Source organism: Lagenorhynchus albirostris, chromosome 1, assembly GCF_949774975.1.
Source record: "Lagenorhynchus albirostris chromosome 1, mLagAlb1.1, whole genome shotgun sequence".
NCBI lineage: Eukaryota > Metazoa > Chordata > Mammalia > Artiodactyla > Delphinidae > Lagenorhynchus > Lagenorhynchus albirostris.
In genome coordinates this window covers 74,928,167-74,954,382 of record NC_083095.1, presented here as the reverse complement: position 1 = coordinate 74,954,382, position 26,216 = coordinate 74,928,167, and the positions used below count along the sequence as shown (strand labels likewise).

General features: G+C 44.8%; 1 protein-coding gene across 2 annotated transcripts in view; it reads left to right on the top strand.

Annotated features, from left to right (window-relative positions):
• The window catches only part of LOC132518105 (T cell receptor alpha chain MC.7.G5-like), a 357,885-nt gene that overhangs the window by 295,827 nt on the left and 35,842 nt on the right, over positions 1-26,216 (top strand). The window contains exon 4 of one of the 2 annotated variants that reach the window (XM_060146127.1): positions 23,821-23,874. The exons of the other annotated variant lie outside the window; for it this stretch is intronic. Within the exon in view, the coding sequence (XP_060002110.1) occupies positions 23,821-23,874 (54 nt within the window). The remainder of the gene's footprint in view (positions 1-23,820; positions 23,875-26,216) is intronic. 2 annotated transcript variants of the gene reach the window in all.

The window sequence follows — 26,216 nt, the reverse complement described above, 5'->3', positions numbered from 1 at the left end:
CAAAGTCTTTAAATTCCAGAAAGAAATCGTCAAAAGTCTGCTGCTCTGTTTCTCTAAAATAGGTAGAATTTCATCTGGAACAGAGCAAAGAGCCTCTCCCGTCCACCCCAAGAATGATTTATGCCATGACAGGTCTTTATTTCCCTGCCTGGAAACCCCTGGGAGGAGGGGGTCAAACAGTGTCATCTGCAGCCGTGCCATCCCCTGCAGCTCGCCCCTCACACCAGCACTGACCAGAAGAGCATGGCCCTTTTTGGCACAGGCCACAGGAGCAGAGAATGAGGGGCAAGCCTCAACTGAGAGAAAATAGGCCAGAAGGCTAGAGAAGGGAAAAGAGGCAACTTCAGAGAAAGCTGAGCTATGGAATGGTATAAGAGGATGAGGAAAGATGGCAGGGCTGTCCAGACTCATCCTGTGTTTAGACCCAAGGGATTCACTGACAGCACCTGAAGAGAGAAAGAGGATGTCTAGTCCTCTCTCTGAAGAAAAATTTGACAGAAAAATCAAAACAGATCTCACATGTCAAGCCTCTCCTAATTATAGCTTTTTTCCCACTTTCTCTCAGTGGGTCCGGCAGGAAATGGTTATGAAGGGATCACTGGCGGCTTTGATGGTGAAGCATTGGGAGGAGGGGGTTCACAAGAAATGGGGGGGAAGGGCACAGTAGGGTTCGGAGAGATTGGAGCCATGGTTTTTGTAATGACTTAGAACACTGTGTGTCTAACTACGAAAACAAATTAACCTTCGGGAAAGGAACTAGACTCACTGTTACACCAAGTAAGTACCTCATCCTTGGTCAGCAAATCAGTTATTCTTTAATTTCCAGGTGGCCTATGTAAGATTCTGGAGGTCATACTAGACTGTGCAGGCTTACGAGGATTTCCATCTGTCCTTTTTCATAACTGGTAGAGATGGGTGTCAGCCAAATATCTGAGTTTTCTGGGGAAACTCCAGTCTTGAATATTTAATTCAAAACTGGAAAATATGATTCACAATTCTGTTTTTGCCACTGCCATCATGTGCTAATGTGACATGTGAAGAGGATTTAGATAGAATAAATGCATCTTCACTTTTATCTTGTATGATAATTTGAACTTTGAGTACTTGCAAGCATTTGGAAGAAATGGTTGAAACGTAGGCTATCAGAAAGACAAGAAAACCACAAGACCCAGAGAGGCAGGCAGACAGAATGCCAGAGAGTATATAGTTTTACAAAGTTAGTCCAGTGTGTGTCTCTCTTTGCAGATGGCAAAGGTATTTTGAAAGGTGCTAAGAGCTGATGCTCTGGGTGGGGCAGAGCAATGGGACGCTGAACACTGATCCCAAGGGGAAGGCTTAAACGTGGAAAACTCGGGGGGTGGGGTGGGGTTCCCCAGTGGAGTTTATCAGTGTGACAGCGCATCTGCATCTAGTAAATTACAGTGTGGATAAGGCACACAATTAACTGCTAAAAAAAAACTATGTCTGAAATGATAGATAGATAAGAGAGAGACAGACAGACAGAAAGAAAGAATGAGATAGATACTGGGTATACATACACAGAGTAGAGTAACATGAAAAGCATGGGGCAAATAAATTTCTTGCATCTGAAATTAAAAGCTGTGGAAAATCTGAACATGTTCACTTTGTAACAAAAGACAACCTCACAAACACTGGAAGAGCAAGAACTGGACAGATGGAACTTTTCCAAGTCTGAATTGCTCAACTGTCTTAACCATTCAGTTACCTAGAGGAATCTTTTCCTCTCCTTTCTGCATTAGAAATTAAAGACATGAGTATTGAGGGCTTGGATGGCTCAGACTCTTGTAGTAAAAATTACATTATAAAGCACCTCCCAGCTAGGCTGGATAAAGCACCTTTAGGCATCAAAGCCTTTTTCTTCTCTGTCTGGAGAGGATAAGGAAGTGGTACTCTCCCCACTCTGTCTAGGGACAGGGAGCTCTGAGGGTGTCATAGAGTTACAAAGCAAGACCGTGACAGAGCTGAGCTGTGGGGACCTAGTAATGGTCAGTCTGCTCCCTGCCACAGACTCCAGAGTAGCCAGGAGTGTTCAGGGGACTGTCCCCAGGTGAAAACATAACACACCCAGTGAAAATGCCACTCTCCTCTGTGCCACCAAGAGCAACTCAGTAAAAGAATGCTTCACCCAGCAGGGGACAGTCAGAGTGGCTCTAATCCAGCTCAGAGCCCCAAATACTCGAAAACTGTATGTGGAAGCCAGCTGTAAAGAGTTCATTTCCAAGCAATGCTTCCAGAAATTTTTACTGGTTGGTGATTGCTATGAGTTTTGAAATTGAAGGACAATCACAGCAGAGTAGAAATGTTTGGAACAGGTGAGTCTGATTGGGATTAATGAGATGAAAGAAAATTCTGGCTAGGGGGCTAGAAAAGCACTGAAAGAAAAGATACACTGAACCTTTGGAGCATTCCTTCTAGAGAAGAGTTGTAGCATTTATTCTAGCCCAAGAAGCAAAGAGCAAACACAAGCCAAATTCCATACACAATCGACCTTTTCACACTGGGAAGTTTCTGTGATCATTCCAATGTCTCTGGCTTCTTGGCCAAATAGCAGCAAGTCCTACATGCAAAGAGGAACAGTCCTCTGTTTCCAGGACCGAGTCACTCACCCCCATGCCACCACACAACCACGCCCACAAGCTCTTTTTGTAGAGGAGTTTGATGCTGTGTGAATTCTGGAAACACACAGATCTTTGGCTCAGGAACCACTTTGACAGTCAAGCCTCGTGAGTATAGAACACACCCTAATCCCAGCCTGTGTTTCATTACAAATCAAATAGACTCTAGTTTAGAAGGATTTGATTCTAAAGAGAGAAAAAGTGAAGTTTCAGGAGCAACACAAACACTTTATTAATGTGATTCACTTAAGAGTTCCCATGCATTGCCTTTGAGAGAGTTAAACACACCAATTAACTGGTGTGACCTACAGCTTTAAAATAGAACTTAAATTTTTTTTTAATGTCAGCATCTCTGTGGAACCACACTGCTTGCCGTTTGGGTGTCTAGACTTGCAAAATGGAAACCTTAGCCTGTGGTTTTGAGCTGAGGGATTTATCCTGAGCCTGTGACTTGGAGAGGTGTGAGGGAAGATGCACACTGCTTGGTTTGTAGAGCATTTCGGGATCAGTGTCAGGAGGAAGCCAGGCAGACAGGTTGGTGACATGACCCTCGTGACAGATGTCCGCCCTGTTTCTGTAAAGCTGCTGACAACAGTGAGAAGAGTGGCAGCGGAGACAAGCTGACTTTTGGGACTGGGACGCATTTAGCAGTGAGGCCCAGTAAGTCTGAGAGGAAAGTGAAACATCTGTGTCTCTGCCTATTATTTGTTCTAGCCTAACGTTTGAATTGTCCTGTTTTAGATGCCAGATATACAAAGCATAACCCCTTTAAATGTGTGTGACTGAGGGCCTCCATCCTCTCCATCTTCTATGTGACAGGGGAGCATTTTGTAACCCTGTCGGCTCTCATGAAGAAGTCGGCTCTTTTACAACAGCAACAAGGGAGGGGAGGAAATGACCAGCAGGTCCAGCCAGGGCTACAAGCTGTCCCTGGCTTCAGAGTAGCTGTAGATAGAGGTTCTGGAGGTTCAGGGCATGGGTCTCTGACAGAGGGATTTATGTAAAGGGTTGACTCGAGGTGTGAATACGGAGGAGGTATTAACAGGCTCACCTTTGGAAAAGGGACCCAGCTCATCATCCAGCCCTGTAAGTATTTCCACCTGGGAGATGGGGATCTAAATGCAGACTCCATGGGGACATTTCCAAACCCTGCTGATGAGCCTCTGGTACCACTGCCACATCAGCACGGTCCTAAGCACTCAGAAGGCCTTGAGCCATGTAAGTGCGGGAGATGATAGTCTGGAGGTCTCCTGGGTGCTTTTTTGAGTGTATTTGACCCCAAGGACATTACTGGGGGTTCTGGGCTCTGGCAGACAAAGGATACCACTTAGAACTGAGGCATGAACATATAAGGACCGTTTTGTTAGCAGCACCTTTGCAATGAAAATGACTTTCATTGGTGTTGTGGGCATGGCTGTGTGGATAGAGGTTTGATTGTTTCTCCTTTTCTGTCTTCATGTCTTCTTCTCTGCCTGACTTAGGGCCCTTAAGTTAGAACATTTATTAATCATTTGATTTTCTGAGTCCCAATCATTCATCAAGTTCTGACAAGAGAGATTCATTAACATAAAACCCAGAAAGGGAAAGAACAAAGAGCTCAATTCCCAATGTCTGGGGAGTTGAACTTGACAACTCCTCAGCCTTCATTAACTAGCCAGCACCCCATGATCAGGTGAGGTCAAAGAGGGCCCCAGGCAGGTAGTATCTGGCCAGAGCCCTGCTGCCCTCATAGGGGTTAGTGCTGCAGAGTTTAGGAGATGGGGATGGATCCCTGAGGGCTTGCCCAGGCTGCCCATCCATGGGGAAGCTCTGAGTAAGGGAGTGCAGGGTGGAGACCAGATGGGAACTCCAGTGGCAGGTTTCTGTCATGGAGCATCTCACAGTGTGCCCACGGGCAGTGGCAGGAAACTCATCTTTGGAACTGGAACAAGACTTCAGGTCACCCTTGGTAGGTAACAGGAACCATGAAGTAACAACTGTGTGTCCTTTAAAACAGGGGTGCTCTTGGGGGGGACATCCTAGCTGGAAGTAGTCCTGCCTTCATTCCAGTGGGAGGGGGTCTCACTGAGGGTACCTGCATCCAATCAGTATCTGTGTCACTCTTATTTCTACTACTGAGGCTTTCCTTTCCACCTGTGAAAACAGAATTCTCCCTGCTTCAAGCTTCTTCAGTCTTCATTACTCTGTTTTCTTTGGAGCAGCAGGTTTGGGAATTAATTTATCATCAGGATTTTCTCACTCTGGGCAACAGAATGAAAAGGGTTCTCAAATAGAGAGTAGAGAGCCCTGCTTTCCCTGATAAATGTTGAGGGGTGATGTGTACAAATGGGAGGAAATGGGCTAGAGTGACCTTCTAATGACTGTTTTTAAGTAACTCTCAGGAAAGTTACTTAACGTTCTACACACTCAACTTCTGAGAGGAATCGTTGGGTTAGACACTTGGTGGAGTAAAACAAATACTCGATCCTCTGAAAACATAATGAGATGTCAACCCTCTCTCTCCCCCAACGCACTGCCACGTTTCATTATTTACCAATTACAAAATAACTACATGATAATTAACATGAAATTACATAGATAGTCTGAGTATTTTGAACCCATAACTAAGATGCAAATTATCAACAATCTGGAGCATGCCACCAGGCAGTACCTTATAAACAGTGGTTCCTGAAGACAAACCGTGTGTTTGGGCATGATTTGTTTGTGGCATGGGTTTATACATAATTTGGGAACCTGTTTGCAAGCTGATTCTATGTCTCAGAGTGCCAGTTTGGAATCTGGATTAGCTGTGCTCAGTGCACTGAAAAGTGCCCATTTGTACAGCCTAGAAGCATGACAAATGGCCCCACTCCTGTAGGAGAGAATGGGACTGTTGTGTTGTGGTCTCTGTTGGTGCCTCTCCCCCTTCCGCCTGCCACGCTGGGAGCCTGGCCACAAGCTTTCCCCAGGAGGTTTTTGTTAGAGGGTGTACTGCTGTGGCAATAATTACAATGACCTACGCTTTGGCGCAGGGACCAGACTGACAGTAAAACCAAGTAAGTGATGGGAGCGGATCAATCGCCAAGGCTGACCTGAGTGGAAGTGCTGTTCTGTGCAGTTTAGTGGGATTAAGAGGGTAGATGCACTTAGTTTCTTTGTACCTGAGCCGGTTGGAAGTGTGTTCGTTGATGAATTCTGGCAATCCTAAGAATTAGGTCATGAAGAAGTAGAAATTTTCACTGTCAACCCTCATTGGCTCCGGATATATAAAAACGCTAATGGTAATATGCAAAGCCCATATTCTGTGATAAGACCAAGTAAAAAGATCTAATAACTCAGAAATCAGGTTTTCCTCAAGAAGACCCCCTCCTCTCCAAGAGGAGCACAATCAGCTCCTTTGTTGGGGGTTTTATTGGGTTTTATTGTTGTTATTCTTTGTAAGAACTATAAAAGTGGTGCGGCCCCTAGTCCCCAGAATAGCCACTCTCTGACCCCCTGTTGACCACCTGTGCTAGATGGCATGTCTCTGCCTGACCTTGCAATTTTCCCATGTGTCTCAGGCATGAGTCAGCCATCAGAACCCAGTATTCTGGGAGCAAAACTGGTGGTTTAAGATCAAGCTCAGATCTATCTGCACAGCCAGCTGCTATTTTTAGAGAAATGTCCTTTCCCTGCCAAGGAGCTGGGAGCTGAGGCTGCAAAGTGGTGAGACTTCCACTAGAGGAGAAAGTGGTCTCACTTGTTCTTTCTCCGCCTCAATCCTTCCCACCCACTGATCACTGTGAGGCCGCATATGACTGTGAATTAGGGAGGCAGCCAAGGAAAGCTCACCTTTGGAAAAGGCACTACACTCCCTGTTAAACCAAGTAAGTACTGGCGGGTTTCAGAGATTAATCAGTGAGTGCAGCTAAAGCACAACCCAGAGTGAATGAGAAGAAATTTACCAACCTAATTTCTCTGTGGAGTCTACCCACCCTTCACCCACGAGCCTACAGAGTTGCCCCGATCTAGGCCCTTGGCTGTCCTCAGGCAGATGAGGACTGGCCTCTGCTGGACATAGGAAAACTCTGGGCTTCATAACATGTAACAGGGCCCCCTCCCCAGGACGGCACTTCTCAGGAGTGATCACCCACCTCACTGTGCTGAGTGGGTGACCTTCTCAGCAATGGTCTCATGGAAGAGGACCCTGGGTGACCCATGGTCTGTGTGACTGCTGGGTGATAGGTGTTTAGACATTAGATTTAATGGAGGATTCCATAAGGAAGAGAGGCAGAGTGGCTACTGAGAGGGGTGTTTTGTTTAGGGAAAATGCACTGTGGAACGCTGGGTATGCATTCACCTTTGGCAAACTCACCTCGCTGCTGGTCATACTCAGTGAGTTCTTGTGGTTAACTCATTATCCTTTCTGGAGAGAAACCCAAAGGGACGTGTTGAAACACGGCTGAATTTAATTGCTTCGTTTAGCATGCAGTTGTTAACTATGTCAGATGTGTGAGCAAGATATGAATACATGTTTCCCTGGTGGCTGGATTTGGTTATCAGTTCCATGGGCAGTTTGATAAATTGTATTAATACTGTAGTCAGTGTTTCTTGAAGGTCCACAAAGCACGTTGAGGCTTTGGGAAAGAGGCAGAAAAGCTTGGTGATAGAGAAACAAACCAATGAAAGGGGAGGCTACCAATGCAGCAGCACGCAGCCGCGGAAGCATGTCCTTAACAGATAAGTGCTAAGAACCCAGTTGCGCCTATGCCATGTCACCTGGCAGAACTGGAAAATCTAGCAGGTGGACTGAGGGCTTGGGTGAGGGGTGGGCAGCAAGAGCCACAAGCTCCTCGTGGCTTTCCTCTGCTGGGAGAATTGCTGAACAATCAAACTTTCTCTGGAGAGAGGACAGCCCTCTATGGGTCATATCCTTGGAAGCCCCCTCTTCACCCCAAGGACAAAGTAGTTCCCTACATGGACTTCTCCCCTTCACCCAGGCTGGCCGAGTCAACCCTGTGGGAGGGACAGAGAATCCCCATACCTTGGAAGCCTCCCCACTGCCACTGGATTTCCTGTGACAAAGCAGAATGTTTATCTGAGTTGTGAAGCTATCAGGGAGAGGGGAAGAGAGATGGATTACAGAAAGAAATACTGAAAATTTACAAGCTATCTCCACTCTTGCAGAGTTCAGTGTTTGGGGGTTTTGGTTTGGGTTTTTTCTGTTAGAATGATAGAAAATGGGGTGCTTTCCATTCAGGCACACTATTTGCAGTAATGCCTGCCATCTGACATTTCAGTCGTATTTTCCCCACCACCCTCTGTGCCTGAACCGGGTGTGACAGTAGGTAATGGGGCTGATTTGTTAACAAATAGAGTTTATACATTTAAATGAGTGGCTCAGTCAAACCATTCAGCCTGAAGTAACACACGCTTTAGTCCCCTCACCGCCACCCCCCACACCCCCCACCCCGGTCCATTGCTAACCTCCTCTTTTGAATCTACCCTCAAAGGGCCCAGAACATTCTTTTTGTAGCAGCCATGATGGCTTTATCTTCTGAAGGTGGATTTCATTTTTATTAAGAATCAAAAGGCTTTCAGAGCCATGAGTTATAAATAAGGGAGGGACCCAAATTAATTACTGGTACTATTTTGGTTCCAAAAATGAGGCGTGACTATAAAATAATGTCCTTATTGTATATGTGTGGCCCATAAACTGACTCTCAGAGAGAGTCCTAAAGGGAGTACTTTGAAGGGTTCAACCATCATTTCGATGTTTAAATCCTGACATGTTTGTTAAAACAACCTCTTTACTTAATAAACACACTTAAGATAAACATAGCATGAGATTGAGGAGGTTTTGCAAGCCCAGACCTAATCAAAGCAAAAAGACTTTCTGTATGAACTGAGACCTTATCCCAAGTAAATCCCTTTCAGAAAAACACGAGGTCAAAACTTTCGCATGGAGAAAGTGCATACGATATCCTGCTAATTGACAGCAAAACTACACCAAGAAATGGTAACCCTATGTTGGTTTACGTAGAGCCACGTAGCACTGTGACACAGAAAACTACAAATACGTCTTTGGAGCAGGCACTAGCCTGCAGGTTTTAGCAAGTGAGTATTACAGGCAAGACAGACATTTTAAATGTTTTTGGTGTCTGAGACACAAAGGAAGGTAAAACAAGGGAAATACTAGCTATGGAAGCAAAAATTACGGCTGTCTGAAGTGGCCATTCTGGGTCCATCTACTCTGGACAGGCAGGACAAAGGAGAGCTTGGAGGCTGGCTGGAATGAACTTACCACCAATTTCATAAGAATTATATTAATTATTAGAAAATATTTATTAGCTAAAGACTTTGAGAGACTCCTCTAAACACGGGAATTCTTTTAAAACTGTACCCTCATTCCACATTTTTCACTCGCTTTTTCCTACCCCTCTTTACGCCTTTCTCCCTCATCCAATTCAACGCTTCACCTGGGCATTCATGTTTTGAGAAAGCATCCTATCCACTTCTTAGCCTGTCACTTAAGGCTCTCTAAAACCTGGGCCCTTTCTGTTCTCCAAATCTGTTTCCAGCTCTTCCCTTTCTCAAATGCCTTGCTCCAGGCAAGCTGGACGCCAACTTCCCCTGAATGCTTACACATGCCCACACCTGTACCTGGTGTCCATAAATCAGATACCATAGACCCACCACTGAAAATAGACTGGCATACATGAAACAAAGTGTTTCTTAGCCAGCACAAGTGTCACCAGACTTAATTTCATAGGGACAACTTAAGAAACTATATCTCTTCTTAAAAATGAAGGAGGCTTGGGTAAGAGATCCAGCAGGCAAACAGCAAAGTAGGAAGGAAGGAGATGCTTCTGTAATGGGTGTGGGAAGGAGGAAAGACATTCTTGGAGGAGAACAACACTGATTGAATCCAAGTAGGAAATTTATGGGCTGCCAAATTCCCTGTACATTTCTTGTTTTCCTTCTGGAGTGGTCCGTTCCGAATTATTGGGTGTTAAGCCCCTGGTCCCCCAGATGGCCAGAGGGTGGGGAAGAGGGAGGAGACCGTGCTGTACACTCAGCAGTGGTGCCTATGGAGTTTCCTTCTCAGATTTTCCTCAAGCTACCTCCAAATTAAGAGAGGTTCACAGAGGCTTGAGAAGTACTTGCAAGCTTTCAACTGTGCCCTTGCGTCTCTGTCCTCACTAAGAGAAAATGCTCAACGCAGACATTTAAGGGCACATGGAGCAGAGTCAGTTGCACCAGTTATCCCATAGCCAGCCTACATCAGTTTATAGCTGGTTGATTCCCAGACCCGAGAATAAGTCCAGCCAAAATGAAGAGAACTGCCCAGCTAAGCCCAGCTTAAATCACTGAACTGCAGGCTCATGGTCTAATAAATGCTTATTGTTTTAAGCCAAAAAAATTAAGAGAGGCTCAAAAGCATCACCTTGACAGGATGGGAGAAGCTACCTGTAAGAGAATGATTTCAGATTAGTCCTTGAGTTGTGCTATCTCCCGGGAAAAGGACAGTGAGAATGGAAAAGTCCCCACTGGGACACAGACAGAAAGTAGTGAAAGTCCTTTTCCTGGTGACTGTCTAAGTTGGGGATGAAAAGGTCTGGAGCTGGAGTCAAGGGTGAACTCCAGGGCTGACCAGCGCCTGTGACTGTCTCTGGTTCTGTGCGATGAGAAAAAGTGGAAATTCCCTTAGATGCTCCACAACCTGGACCTAGGTGAGAGGTGTCTGGCTCCAGTGCCCTGAAAGGGTGGACCAGCATGCTGACCCCTCTTGCCGGGTAGGCAGTTGCAGCTGCCCTCAGTCTCTCCCATTGCAATGACAATATCTCTGACTCCTTTGGCTTTGGTGTCGTGGACAAAAACAGTTCCTACTTTGTCCAAATGAGGTACATGATCTTCAGAACCCCTGGAGAATTATTGTGTAAAACACCGGAGGATAGGTAGGATTTTTGGCAGTCAGTATGCTGGGCTTACGCGGGAAAACTCCTTCTTTAGAATATTTAGAAAGAATATCCTCCATTCATCCAATGTGGAAACAGTCCTGAAATCCAGGCTGGAGCTAAGATTCTGTTCCAGGTTATTACTTAATATTCTCTGTGCTCATGGTATCGCTTCTTCCAGAAGATCTTTAGGGAAAACTTAGTTCGGTTTCTAGGAGGTTTTTGCTGAGCTGAAGATCACCGTGTGAATAATAATGCAGGCAACACGCTCACAATTTGGAGGGGGAACAAGGTTAATGGTCAAACCCCGTGAGTACCTCTGCTGAATCCGTAATGATTGCTCTGATTTCTAAAGGACGCCATAGCACTGAACTTCATCTGGGGGCTGATTTTTCCACCCAATTTTTTTAAGTTAATTCTAATCATTAATCCTAATGATTATACAGTGTATATATATGCCATATGTATATGTGAAAACGGGCACATGTGTAATCATCTGGCACAGGAACAAATAATCTGGAGAATAACAGATCCCTTGTCCTTTTTGTCTTAACCATTTGGGTCTGAAAGTCTGTGTTGGACACAGGGATGGCTGAGCACTGGAGTGAGAGAACCTTCTCCAGCGACTTTGTCAGGATTTTGCCATGCCCTGCTGGCCTGGTGAGGGGACAGCTCCGTCTCGAGGTTGGGGGCTGAACTATTTAACCTCAGAAAAGCCTTGGTGTCCTAACCATGCTGTGAATTGACCACGATGATAAACAGTCTTCCCCGCTGATTCTTTGGCCAGGGTCCCAGCTGGAGAAGCACGCTGGCTGGATTTGGGGATTGAAAGGGATTTCCTGGTACACATTGGCCTGGTCGGTTTCTGTAAAGCTTTCTATGACTGTGTAATATTGGCAACAACCGTAAGCTGATTTGGGGATTGGGGACAAGTGTGGCAGTAAATCCAAGTAAGTCTTCAAATTAACTCTCTCAAACCTGTCTATGCAGCTGGAAGTATCTCAGAAACTGTCTCCTTCTTTAGCCCTCATGTTTTAAATGTGCAGTAATGAATAGTGTTTTCTCCTGTCCACCCAAGCTGAGCCCTTGCCCACCTCTCAACCAAAATAACTACAGAGAGGGGTCCAGATGTGCCTGGTAGGAAGGCAGTTGCACTGTTAGACTGTTTTCTTACAGAGCAAACAGGTGACCCTTTCCAAAAAGAGCCATCAGAGAGCACTGAAAGTTAGACCTCCTTAGTCCATACTGTACCGACCTCACTATGGGCCATTGGTGAATCCTGTTTCCTCCCAGCCAAAGATAACTCAAGTGCTGCTGGAAACTCCTGGGACTTAGGGCCCTCCCAGTGACCTCCCTGGAGGACATCTCCTCACCATGGGTTATCCAGAATGACTCAAACTTACCATATAATTTCTGCATCTCTCAGTTCTCTTTGGCCTATAGCCTTATGGTGGATTTGCTAGAAGTAACAGGGAAGGAGTTGGTTTCATCCTAATTCTGGCCTCTCCTGAAAAGTTCTTCTCTCCAAGACTCTTCAGGAGCATCTTAGGGACCACCTACCCTGTTCAGAATTGTGCTTTGTACAACCAGACTTGTTCCTAGCAGTGTTTGCTGTGGCTTTGGCAGGGGCTAGCTCCCAGGGAAGTTCTGGAGCTCCAGGCTGGAGCTGCGGGGAGAGGAAGGGGTGTTATACAATGGAGTCCAGGGGCTTTGGGAAAGACATCTTTGATATAGGTGTTAATGAATTTCTAAATGAGCTTCTGTGTGTTAACCCGATAAAGACTCTCCAGGGAGAAGGTCACGCTTACCTTTGCAGCTCTAAATGGAAGTTGTGTGTTGCAAGAAAAAATGGGAAATGTCAACTGCAGTGCCAAAATGAAGAGACTGGGTATAAATATTGAACCAGTTTTAATGTTAAATTTATGCAATGTAAGCCTTCCGGAAGAACTGGCTCAAGGCACATTTATTAGGATGGATGAGCTAACTATTTTGTCAGTGTTACTGGGATGCACACTTCAAAGGGGAACCCAGAATGTTTTTAAGACTAATGAAAGGTATAGCCACTATAGGTGAATTTTGGAATCAAACTGCCTGGGCAAACCCTAACTCTGCTACTTACCAGATGTGTGACCTCGGGCAGGTTGCCTAATCTCTTCATGCCTCATTTTTCTCATCTGTTAAATGGGAATAATAACAGTACCTAGCTCACTGCATTGTTATGAGATTAAAAGAGTTAATACCTATCAAGGACCTTGCATAGTGGCGGTACCTAGTAAGTCTTCAATAAATATTAGTTATTATTACTAGCTCAGGTTGCTGGAGGGAAGGAAGGAAAAAAACTATCTCCTTTTAAAGTTTTTGTAAAGTAGAGTATTACAGTGTGGCTCTAGCAACACAGGAAGACTCATCTTTGGGCAGGGGACGATGTTACAAGTAAAACCAGGTAGGTCTGAATGTTCTCGAATGAGCCAGAGTTACCCACTAAATTCATTCTTTGGTTAATCATCTCTGCCTTTTCAACTTCTAACCAAAGACCCTTATTTTTAGGTTTTATTTTTCTTTTACAGTAGTAAGGAGAAAGTGGGTAAAGCCTGGCTACGTTCTTTTCTAACCCATTTGGTTTCAGCTAGTGGCAAAAAAAAGGGGGCAGGATTTGAGGTGAGTTAGGTCTGGAATTTCTAGGCTAAGACTGAGAGAATATAATTTTATGGGAGCCATAAAAACATCTAGTGTGAGAGATGCACCAAAAAAAAAAAAAATAGTGATTTTACATAATGGCATACTACAGTGAGAACCACCCTGGTAGAGGCTAGAATCCTCTATGAACTGTCTTTCAAGGGGAGAAGGGATAACACAGAAATGACAAGGTTTTGTTTGAAAAAAAATGGGGAGGAAAGACGGGAGACTGTTGGTGACTTGGATTTTTTTTTTGTTAAGAAATGTGAAAACAGCATTTTTCCATAGGATGGTTGGTAAAAGGCTATCACCAAGTAGGAGTCAAAAGGGTCAAAACATGTATGGTATCCCCTGGGTGAGCTTCACGGAGGAAGAAGAGGAAGAAAATGTCTCAGAGTAAAGTGGTTTTGTACTGGGCAGAAACAGTGTGTCAGATTCTGGGGCAAACCAGCTTGTCTTTGGGATGAGAACAAGACTCACTGTCACTCCCTGTAAATCTTTTGCCACTTGAGAAAAAGCCCTTAATCTATAATGACCAGCTCTCACATCCCAGACACCGATTGAATTTCTCAATGAGCTTCCGTGTATTAACCTGATAAGACACTCCAGGGAGAAGGTCACCCTTACCTTTGCAGCTCTAAATGTAAGGCCTGTTGTAAGAAAAAATGGGAAAAGTCAATTGCGGTGCCAAAATGAAGAGAGTGGGTATAAATATTGGATCAGACACTCCAGGGAGAAGGTCACCCTTACCTTTGCAGCTCTAAAGGTAAGGCCTGTTGTAGGAAAAAAATGGGAAAAGTCAATTGCGGTGCCAAAATGAAGAGAGTGGGTATAAATATTGGATCAGTTTTAATGTTAAGTTTATAAAATGTGACCCTGTCAGAAGAACCGTCACAAGGCACATTTATTAGCTTGTGTCTACACATAGCACAATTGTCTAGTTAATTTGGTTAATGTCAGTAGCTGATCCAAATATTGAGGCACTTCCTTGAGAAACCTTTTTTGCACTCAAAATGGCCTGAATTGACTGTCACATTACCTAAATAATTGCCAGATCTGTTTTACTTTGTGCTGTAGAGACTCAGCCTAATAAAAACAGATGCTGTTGTGTTCCCCCCCCCCCGCCGTTCACCCCGCCCCCCCAACCCCCGGTCTGTCTTCTCTCCACACAGCAAGTTTTCCCTCTATTCAACAACATCTCTGCACACAAAGAAAAGAGACCCAGCAAGCCATCTGACTTATGGCTGCTGCTACTTTGCATTTATATGACTCCTTTCCGTGGAAGAGATTAAGACACCTCATAGGACTTATTAGCTGAACAGACTGACAGCCTAATTAGAAGGAGAGAAACCAGAGTCGGAGTATCTTTTTGTGGCTGCTGTCCCTGCCCCCTCGTGTAGAACATTTGGTCAGATGGTCCTACAAAACAGAAATAAGACAGGGAGGGGGCTCCCCGTTTGTAGTGTGGGCCTTCTCAGCTGCATGTGAGAGGTGGTTACAGGGGGTAAAACAGTGCTAAATGGGTCGGGGCGACTGACAGAGCCGGGAACATGTCTTTCCCCAGAGCTCCTGGGGTCTCACAGAGCAGAGCACATCAGCTGTTGCTATGTGTCCACCCTTCTTACTTCTGTTTTCAGACCCATCTGTTCTAGGGCTGTTCCTTCCATCTCCCACTCCTCTGTCTAGCTCCTTTCTGTCTCCTGTGACCCCTGACTCCCATGCCCATACCCAGCAGCAACCCTACCACACACTAAAGAGGCCACCTGCCTTTGGGGCCATCAGTTGTATTTCTGAGAAGTTTCTTAGCCCCCTTGAGTGATCCTCCAAAGGCTCAGGTACCTGAGAGAATCCTCCCTAAGGGCAGGGCTCCACCCCCAAGAGGTGGAGGTGGGCCCGGGATGAGGGGCCTCTGGAGGAAGGTCGCCCCAGAATGAGGACCACTACGGCCTTCATGATACATGTGTGTGAGTCCCCTCCTACTTGGGAAACTGTAGCTTCCACCTTGACTCGACCTTTGTGGCTCTGAAGAGGGGGCGGGTTTCTGCAGTGGAATCAGCCGTTGTGGACAGTCAGGCTTTGGGGGCGTACGGCGCTCTGGCCCCGGCACTCAGGTGATTGTTACACCACATAAGTGCATCTTTTCTCATATCTGTGGGTGGGTATGTCTGTCAATCATATAGAGGAGTTCTCCCCCCACCCCCATTTCCCAGCTAGTCACTGATGGGATGCAATTTCTGGATCCAGCTGCCCTGCCGGTTTGACCATTAAGATGATCAAATTCATTTTCAGATATAACTTTGACTGATTTCAATTAATGCTGCTAACAGCAAAGGGAAGTTAGCACGTCGTGGGAACCTAATCTATGCTCGTTCACTGCTATGGGAGGACAATCATTTCTTCTTATCCCCCGGCAGTTAAATTTCAGAATTCAGCTGACCTTTTCCAGGCCTGTCTCCTCTGGCAGATTAAATGGTTGTGTCCACTAACTTCCTTGAAGGAAAACACACAAGACAGATATATTCTCCTTCAGCTTTTCCTAAGAAAGCTTTTGGTTCGTTATTTTGACAGTACACTTTAGCTAACTTATTCCCTTCTATTCGTGTTAATAATATCTTGGCTTAAACAAGCAATTTTCCCCACATTATTCAAAATGCATTGCTGTGTGTAACCCACTGCTCTACCGCCAGCCCTTTTGTCTTCACAACATTCTCTAAGAAGGTAAACAGGGTCACACAGCATCACACACAGTTTCACAGACAGAAAAGCTGAAGCATAGACAAGTTAAATAATTGAAGTCAAACCTCAAAAATCAGAACTGGGATTAGAGCTTGAGATTCCCCCCTTTTCTTATGGTGAATTATCTTGAGTTGTCACCTTTGTGAATTGAAAACATAATAAGCACAGGCCATAGGAATCCAGTGGGGATGGAACTTAACCAAAACAGAAACTGACTGTCTGATGATTGCATTGGTGTTTGAAATGTACACACCCAAATCTGCTTTGCCATTGGTAGTTATTTGGTGCCAGAGATGGGGAAAGAGCAGAGGGGCCAGGTGTAAAGGCAGAGCACCCTGCTGGGCTCGGGGGTTTTTGTAGGCCTCGGTATCACTGTGTCCTACAACACAGACAAACTCATCTTTGGGGCTGGAAGCAGATTACAAGTCTTTCCAAGTAAGTCCTAGAAAACCAGGAGTGATTTTGCAAAGGTGTTCCCAGCACTGCACTCTGTAGGGCCTTCCCCACCTCTGGCTGCCTGGTTCTTGTTCCCTCAGGAATGCTATTTCTCACAGAGAGAACATTCTGTAAACCAAATCAGTATAATCTATATACGAATGCCATGGTTCTGACTAGAATCTTATCCGCAGGGAAAACAAGATGCTAGAACATCAGATGCATTATAACTCCAAAAAAATGATCTGTTTCTCTCTTTTGTTAAGTTTACTTATTTATGGCTGCACTGGGTCTTCGTTGCTGCGCGTGGGCTTTCTCTAGCTGTGTTGAGCGGGGGCTACTCGTCGTGCCGGACCAGGGCTTGAACCCCTACAATGGCAGGCGGATTCTTAACCACTGCACCGCCAGGGAAGTCCCCATTTCTCTCTTTTGCATTTTTATTGAAAACATCAGGGAAGGTGAAACAGGTTCAGCTTCTCCCATTTGAAAACTGTTTATGAATTTTGCTTCCCTTATATGCAGAGAGACCGAGATTGACTTTGGATGTTTAGTCATTCGATTTCATCATGTGTCTGGAATCTATAATGGGAGAGGGAATCAAATGTAATTAAATGAGCAAATAATCTTCAATAGTCAATAGTCCTACGTTGTTTTATGTGCTTGGCTCTGGACTTTGGGATTTATCTCTAATAGGCTCCCCAGAAGGACAGTGAAGGTTTTGGTTAAGGTTTTTGTCTCTGTGTGGATGGCAACTATCAGTTGATCTGGGGCTCTGGGACCAAGCTAATTATAAAGCCAGGTAAGTCTCAGAGATGTGACCAGCCGTAAGGGAGAGGAGACACAGGTTGAATAATACACGAGGCATAGCATGCAAATTATATTCTTAAGAACAATCCAGCCTGCTGGAGACAATGCACTCGACCCAAATAGGGTTTTCATTCCCAGCGAGAAGCAATGTCAGCCACCAACTCTCTTGTTTGATCTAGTTGCTTCCAGAATGAATAAGGCTTCACTAGCCCTCCAAGAGAGCAGAGCTGGGTTGTTAAGGAGTATCTAATTCCCTCTAATATGGTTGGAATTCTTTCCCAAGGATATAACCAGTCTCATTTTATCAAAAGAGAAATCCAGAGAAAAGGGAAAGGGCCACAGTCAAAGACCAAGTGGTGAAAAGCAGTGCGGGCGGTTTTCCCAACATCCTCGTCTCTGGTTGCTGTCCTGCGTGGGGAGCAGATACCTGCAAAGCTTCTGGTCATTTGCTGGCGAATCCCCTGGGGTTCTGGGCTTCAGCATGAGTCCCACAAGGGTGTAATTTAAAAGGCAGTGTCCACAGACATAGAGAATGGACTTGAGGACATGGGGAGGGGGAAGGGTAAGCTGGGACGAAGTGAGAGAGTGGCGTGGACATATATACACTACCAAACGTAAAATAGATAGCTAGTGGGAAGCAGCCGCATAGCATAGCACGGGGAGATCAGCTCAGTGCTTTGTGACCACCTAGAGGGGTGGGATAGGGAGGGTGGGAGGGAGGGAGACGCAAGAGGGAAGAGATATGAGGACATATGTATATGTGTAACTGATTCACTTTGTTATAAAGCAGAAACTAACACACCATTGTAAAGCAATTATACCCCAATAAAGATGTTAAAAAAAATAAATAAAAGGCAGTGTCAGGGCACTTGAGGGAAGAATGGAGCCTAAAGGGATACCTGGCAAGTCTGCTTTCACAGCGATGGGACTAAGGAGCTCTTAGCCTGGGAAGACTAAGCCCACACTCCCCATCCTGCCATGCCCCCTCCTGAGGATTCTGAAGGGCTGTGTAAATTATGGGAGTGCTGCCAAGGAGCTCCTCTTTGGGACTGGCCACTGCTTTCTGTCAAGCCAAGTACGTGAGTAGTGGGATTCTGTGTCCCTGGAAAGTGGGAAGTAACAGTTACTCTTCAGTGAAAAGGAGGGATGAAGGTAGAGTTCTTAGCCCACCGCCAACCCTTATTTAGGCAGGCTCTCAAATTTCCCATTTTCTTGATTGGCACCGCACAGTCATAGAAGGGGAAATGGGCTAGTGTTAAGGTAAATCCCAGGAAGAAAAACCACTGTAGAAAAATTCTTCCCATCTAAATGTTACAGGCTTTCTGCTCTGTGAACCTGATTCCCAGGTCAGCTCCAGTCCCACCTTTACCTAGGTAGGTACAATCTCTGCTAACCTGTCTGTACAGTTGTGTGTCAGCTGGTCCAAGCACCTTATTTTTCTCCCAGAAGAGACCTCAGAGCTGTGGTTGGGGAGATTGCTGAGAAGGCAGACAAAACTGACCCGGGGTGGGGCAGGGCAAAGACGAGGCTTAGGGTGGGTTAGATCAATATTAATATGGTGATCCATATATTCAATAACACCTTCCCTATATGTCCTCCATTTGTTTTCCCTTTCGTTTTCCCTGGACTACGTCCTTTTGGTTTATTCTGGACATTCACTGCTCCCAGGCTAAGAGGAGAGAAAACTAGCATTGAACTCTCTCTTCAAATCTGAAGAAGCAACAAGTCACAGTTACGTTGGGGATGAGATCAATTCTTCTCTCTCCAAGCTTAAAATTCTGTCACTTATGCTCTATTTTTAACCAAGGCCTGGTATCACTGTCTTGGATGCTCTCCCCTCTCTCTTTTCTTTGATTCTCAATGTATGTTAAAATGTATATTAAAACCCAGCCAATGCTCAGCTTTGTGATAAAGGAGCTCTTGTGGGCCCTTATCCTTGTCTTTAGGATAAAATCTTTCTTCTAAAGAAAATGTTCACTTCTTCCATTTATTTCAGGACTGGACTTTCTTAAAATGTAGGAGATGGTGTATTATAACTCCCTACTCCTGTCTATCTGAAGCATCATATGAGTCCATGGTGGCATCTCTTTAGGAAAAGATAGGACTATTTGCCTCTTGTTTCCCTTCCCTGGTGAAATATCTTCTTAGGCTACCACATAGACACTATTACACAGTGAGAAAGCTTGGGAATAACCTGGCCAGTGAGTAGGGGCCAGGACCGAGGCATTTGGGTGGAGCCTGGATAGGAGTTCAGGCAGCTCTGTAGCTGGAAATCATCCCTTTGGATATAGGAATGCATCATCCTTTCAAACCCGTCTGTCTAGGGGCTGAGCTCACACATATGAGAGCAAGAGCTGTTAACAAATTATTTAATTCAGCCTTGGCAGAGTTAAGCCTAACAATGCAAAAGGGTCTTAGAAGCGCCTAAGTTTGGTCTTTCTAAGTAAAAATGATTTGCTTTAGGTAGCAGAACCAGTGTTCTTCTTCCTATCATAAAAGACCATTTTCCAGAAACACATAAAAAAAAAATCATGGTGAGTCCAACTGCCCCCTCACCACCATGCCATGTGTGTAGTGGGGTTTTACTAGGGGTTTCAGTAAAGGCAGGAAATGCTGTGGGAATAACAATGCCAGAATCGTCTTTGGAACTGGAACCCAGGTGTTGGTAAAGCCCAGTAAGTGGCCATGTTCTATTTATATTTGACCAAACAAATAAACCCTGTGGAGTTAGTAGAGATTTAATTTATTATGTAGACAAATGTACCTTTTGAAAAATGACGTTTGTAAATGCATGAAACATTCATGATTGTTGAGAATAGAGCAATAATGATAAATAGACTCAGAATGAGACCATCCCAAATTGCCTTTAATATGGTAGCTCAGCCCCCCTTCTTCCGAAGAGATATTGGAGTCATGAGTTATTTACAGCCACAGTGTCTCTTAAACTATGTTCTGCAATGATTTGTGTTTATTGTGATTTTGCCCACAGAACTTGTCTTCCATTCTACGAAAAATCTATCTCATTTTAAATGCTATTCATGTGGATAAGATAACTTGTCACTCATGCCTGCATATGTATTTATTCTAAAAGACCCGATATAAAACTCAAACATTGTCCCATTTTGACAAAGGTCCACATCTAGTCCGATACATGTCAAATTTCACTAAAAGCATAGATTTACTATTCAAATGCAATGGGAGAAAAAAAAATTGAGATTAACTAACAATCCCAAATGGCTTATTAACACCTGAAATGGAATTCAGAGTGAAATAAAATGGCAGGCATGATGATAGAATTTTTGTTTAATGATAAATTCCTCCATGGGGAGTAAAAACTTTTTGAACATACTTCACTGGGGAGGAGGGAAATAATGAATTCAAGAGCCTGGCATTCCTGGGGGTACACCTAGTATGTCAGCTTCTCCACAATGCATTTTGGGGACAAAGAGACCCATCCAAATGTCAGTCAAAAAAATAATATTAAGAGGCAGGTGTTGTCAAGTTGACTGACTAGGTTATTAAACCCTACATTAGGTTATGATTGAGACTATGGACTGACCAACTGACCAAGGAGATTTCAATAAGAATAGCCTATTTTTGAATGGTTTAGCTGTGGGAAATGCCCAAAGACAAGGAAACAAGCTAGAGAACGCCATAAGTTTGCTTTGGATCTAGTAAGTATGACCAATCCATGCTAATCTTTTGTAATGACTGTGAAAAAGACATTTTGGGGGTCAGGCAGACAATGAGGAAGAAAGTGGGGTTTAGTTCTTTTTGAGTCAAACAAGGACCCAGTCAGGACTGGTGGTAATGCCATCCAGTATCCACCTCCTAGTGGTGAAAGACCATATCCATGGACTGTGAAAGGAGAGCATTTCCTGCAAGACTAGAATCCCTCTGGGCCAAAATGGATGACCCCCACTACCCCCAGGTAGGGCAGGGCTGTAATGAGTGCAGCAAACATGTACTTGGCCTAAAGTAAGGTATCTTCAGGGTTTGGTGATATGGCCACACCAGAACAGAGCCCAGGGTGAGGTGAAGGCTCTGTGATGCAGTTCTATCTCAGGTGAAATTCAGATGAGTGTCTTACGTGGCCCCTTCTGCCCCCATCTTTCTTTAGGCTCTGAAGAGTAGATTTCTAGCTCTGTGGCTGTCCACCCAGCCATTTTTTGCCTGCCGTAACAGAATTGTGTTAGCTATCACACAGGAGTTTGTTGAATTGTTGCTTTTATAATTCACCCTCAGTGTCAAATGAGGTCATCCAATTTCCTCTCTGCACATTTGCAATAAGCAGCATAAAAATTCAAACAAAACAACCAGGAGACAGGGAGAGAGATGGCTGATGAGATAATGAGGCCTGTTTATTATAGTAGAGGAGGAAATATCCTATGAAGCTGAGATAGCCAATGAGGGATGGGTAGCTTTCCTGAAGAGTCACTAGGGGTTTTTGTTGTGGTCCCAATCACAGTGCGAACAAACTTCTACTAACAAAATTGTCTTTGGAAGAGGGACTCAACTTCTTGTTCTCCCCAGTAAGTGCTGTTCATGTGATTTTCTGATATTGGCTCCCGTTGAGTGAAAGTGGTTTTGGTGTTGGGTGGGAAAAGTTTCTTAGGCTCTAAACATGTGGGTAGCCTCTCAGTCCTGGGTCCTTCTGCTCTCACAGAGGCCCAGTCCTTGGCCCTTCCACGGCTTAGCCAAATATCAAATTCTTTCCCCTCTAGAGCTCAGAAAGTTGCTGCCAGTGTTTTTGCTGCTTAAATATCAATTACCTTTTTCATTGTTTATACATTATGAAGAGTAAAAAATTTGTGACATTTTGTCAAGTCCATCTTCAAGTCTCCCCCGCAAGGTTTGTCCCCAATGGACTTTGTTTGGACACATCGTTAAACCCAGGATGATTTCTGACTCCAGCCAAGTGGCATTGGAAATGACCCCAGCCTACCTATGACCCCTCTCCTTCCACTCTTTATAAAAGACTCATTTTCTCCGTTTGTCCTCTGCTAAGATTCCTGGCTCTGGTGCCCCATGCCTTCACATTTCCCTTGTTCCAGGGATGGGTGGAAGATAACTTTTTTAAGAGCTACTTTAATCCAGAGGCAACAAAGATGGTACGTCAGCCAAGAACAACATCTTGTGTGGAGCCTTCTTACTCTGTGACATTTTCAAAATCTTTTTTTTCATTTAGAAAAAGCAGCCATTCCTTTTTATTCCCAGCACAGCAAAGAGTTCATTATGAGGCCAGAGACAGGGCTTCCTGTGGAATATTTTTCACAGGCTAACATAAGCCGGAAGTTTGCAGGCAGTTCACAAATGCATTCTTGGGCCACAACTCCATGTATGGAAGCTGGTATCGGCAGAGTAGACAGCCAAACCAGGGGCATCTTACCGATACCACATTTTGTAGAGGATCAGGGAGAAGGAGGAAAAGACGTGCTAAGGGAAAACAAAAACTATGGTTAAGTGGGGAGATTTCTGTGTGATTCCACCCAGTGAAAAAGATTAACATGAAGAAATATTCAGAAAACCACCAAGACCAGGCATTCAGAGTTTTTGTTATGGAGGCAATCACTGTGGGGATTCAGGAAACAGGCAGCTTCTCTTCGGAAAGGGCACAAGACTGGCTGTGATTCCAAGTAAGTGCCCCTGGCCATTCCTAATGTTGATCAGAATGGCTTCTGCCTTTAAATGATTTTTTTCAATGAACCTATGAATGCTTTTACCCCCAAGAAGGTTCTGGTAGGAGCTGGGAAGTCAGTGCTAAGCAGGAAGATGAACAGGTTACTCTGGTGTAATTCAAAAGCTAACCAGACAATCATGGGCAAGCACCGTGCCTCACCCCGTCCTCAGCGCCTCCAGCTTGTTCTGGCCAGTTCCCTCCCCTGATCCCAGGAGACCAAAACCCTAGGACAGAGAACCTGAGACTCTTTAGTCTAGGGAGGACAGGAAGGCTTGTCTGAGATCCAAGAGTCACTTGAAAATATATTGTGTGTTTCTATTTATTGTTGTTATTAATTTTGTTGTTGTTAATTCTAATTTGTCTAAGTAATACGTGAAAATTTCTCACCATAAAAACAATTCAAATTACAGATAAAGCCAATATTCACCTTGACCCCCCCCTTCCTTCAATATCAGTTTCCTCCCCAGAGGTGACCACTGGTTTGTGTGTTGTGGTAAGTTTCTATTTGGAGCATGTTGACATGAAATCGCCCATCTTCAAGGGAAGGAGCTGAAGACATAAAGAACTCAGACTGCAGATTTCAATTAGATATAAGGAACAGTTGGTTGAATGCAAAGGCCGTTGGCAAAGAAGAGCTACCTTCCCAGGAGCTCTTAAAGAATATATAGGTCTTTGGTCCGAGAACACCTTGGCTGAAGACAGGAGGATGGACTAGTTGACCTCTGAAATCCAGCCAGGTGTTTGTAGGACTCAGGGATGGTCCCCCCACCCCCGCATGGCAAGCCTCTGTGACAGCCCTTCTCTTTTGCCTGTCATCTGGTTATTGTTACAACCTGAGCTTTTGTCAGCACTGCTCCTATGCTGTGAGTGGTTTGATTTTCTCAGCATCTGTGGGGTTTTTGCAAAGAAAGGAAACTCTGTGTGTACTCTGGAGTTGGGGGTTACCAACTCATTTTCGGGAAGGGCACCAAACTCTTGGTCATACCAAGTAAGTTCTTCTTTCTGGCTAATTATTCTTCCCAAGATGCCTGCCTTCCATCATGCAGAAGCTGTCAAAACACAGGTGGTGTTTTCTTTGCTTGGTTTGTGTTGGGTGGTTCATGATACCAGTTGGAAAACAAGGCTATTAATGCACATATTCCCTGGGGCATTGTACTTGGCTTTTAAGATCCATGTAGTCTCTCCCTGAGAAAATATGTGAACCTCCACAAGGCGGAAGGCAGAGGGGGGAAAAAAGGCAGGATTTGGGTGAAAATAGATAAAGGACTTGCAGGAATAACAAACAAGAGGGGATCCCAGGAGACCAAGCAGTAGCCACTTTGAGTGAATTTCCCAGGAGTTGCTCCTGCCAAGGCCCATTCTTTCAAGGAAAATTACAGCAAATAGAATCGGAGTGGGAAGTTGCTAGTTATTCGTATTCTCCCCACGTTCTAACCTAATTACAAGGAGATTGTTCTGGCCGTTGGCAGTCATTTCAGGTTTTGTTTTCCTGCTTGCCTCCTCCACCTCCACCTGTCTTCCTAGAGGCCCGAGTCAAGGTTATTGCAATAGCACCGAACACTGTGTAACACCGGTGCAGGCAAATTAACATTTGGGGACGGGACCGTGCTCACTGTGAAGCCAAGTAAGTTGTGCCTTTAGGGGCAATCAATCAAATCGTTAGTTTGAAAAATACTTTAATCCTGTGCATCTGCTTGGGCTCTTTATGTTCTTTCCCCAGGCCAAAGAGAGTTGGTTTCTTTCTCTGCTTTAAAATGAGATGTGTGTGTGTGCGCGTGTGCACATAACACACACACTTGCTCTGGCTCATGGTGAGGAGCTTTCAGGAGCATATACAACATTTTCAAATAAATAGAGATATAAACAATAATTGAGCCAGTGACACTGTCAGGAAGAACCTCCACTGGGGACCCAGCACCCCGACCCCTGGTTTGGCTTCCCTGCAGTCTCCCTGGCCACATGCATATGCTTTGGCTCCGTCTGATGGTCTAGGGCAGGAAATTCCTCGGCTTTTCTTTGTAAGCAATTCCAAAATTTAGCAGCCCTTACTGCCAGAAAGTACTTTTGTACATCTAACTTTGACTACCCGCTCCCTGTCACTATGATTTAAATCTCTGAAAAGAACCACTACAACTTTAGGCATCTCGTTTGCAAATAAAATTTCTGCTGTAAATATGAGACTCAGCACTGAGTAGACGTCTACAGCACCTCTGAGATGCCATGTGTCCCAAAGTGATTACAGATTAGGCACTATAGTGTGAGCTTTGGAGACAGAAAAACCTAAATTCGACTCCTGGTACCATTACTTTATTAGCTGTGTGACCTTGGACAAATTACTTAACCTCTCTGAGCCTCGGTTTCCCCATCCATAAAATGAGGATAAATATCCCTACCTTGTTGTGTTATTGAAAGGATCAAATAAAATAGTAACAGCTAAATTAACATAGTGCCCAAAACACAGAAAGAGCTCATTAAACCCTAGCTAATAATAATAATGATAAACATCATCTCCAACACACAGTAGAGCTTTCGTTTCGCCCCTCAGGCTCTTCTGTCAAGGCTCTGTTGTGCAGCAGGAGAAGAGCTGGCATGGGGGAGGGTGGAGTGTCAGCCTGTTCTATGAAATTCTTCACCTGGGATTGGAAAGTGTCTAAGTGGAAATAGAAAGAATCCTGACTAATTTAAATACAAAATTGTCCAACTGTCAGAGGCAGGAGAGAGGCTTCTGCAGAGAGCTGCATGGCTGGAGCATCTGAGGCTACACAATAACCCCTTAGAGCAGGGATGCAGCTCACAGTATAGTTGGGTGAGGGCTGCGGCAGCAGAAGCCTTGCAGCACCCTCTCACCAAGCTGACCCCAGCATGACTCCCTCCAAAGTGCCCCAAGGCACGGGTTCCCCATGTGGAGGGACAGGGATTGAGAGAGGATGGAAGCTTCACAGGGAAGAGCTTCTTGCTCCAGATCGTGTTTCTGCTCCTCTGGGTAGTGAAGTTCGTGAGAAATATGGCGCCTGAAAAATAGTCCCTAAATGAAGCTCTCAGACCTGGGGAGGGAGGATCAGGAGTCTATAGAGGCAAAACTGGGCCAGTTAATATTGGAGACAAGGGGTTGAGTGTAAGGTGGGAATCAAGTCACATCTCAATCTGGGAGAAGACGCATTAAACAAAAGCTGGAGATGCTGCGTTCTCCAGCCCCACCGGGACTCAGACCACAGACCTCTTGCTAATACTGCAAGAGGAAGGGAGTTAAGGTTAGTGATTAAAACCTTCCTAATAGGGGCTTCCCTGGTGGCACAGTGGTTGAGAGTCTGCCTGCCGATGCAGGGGACA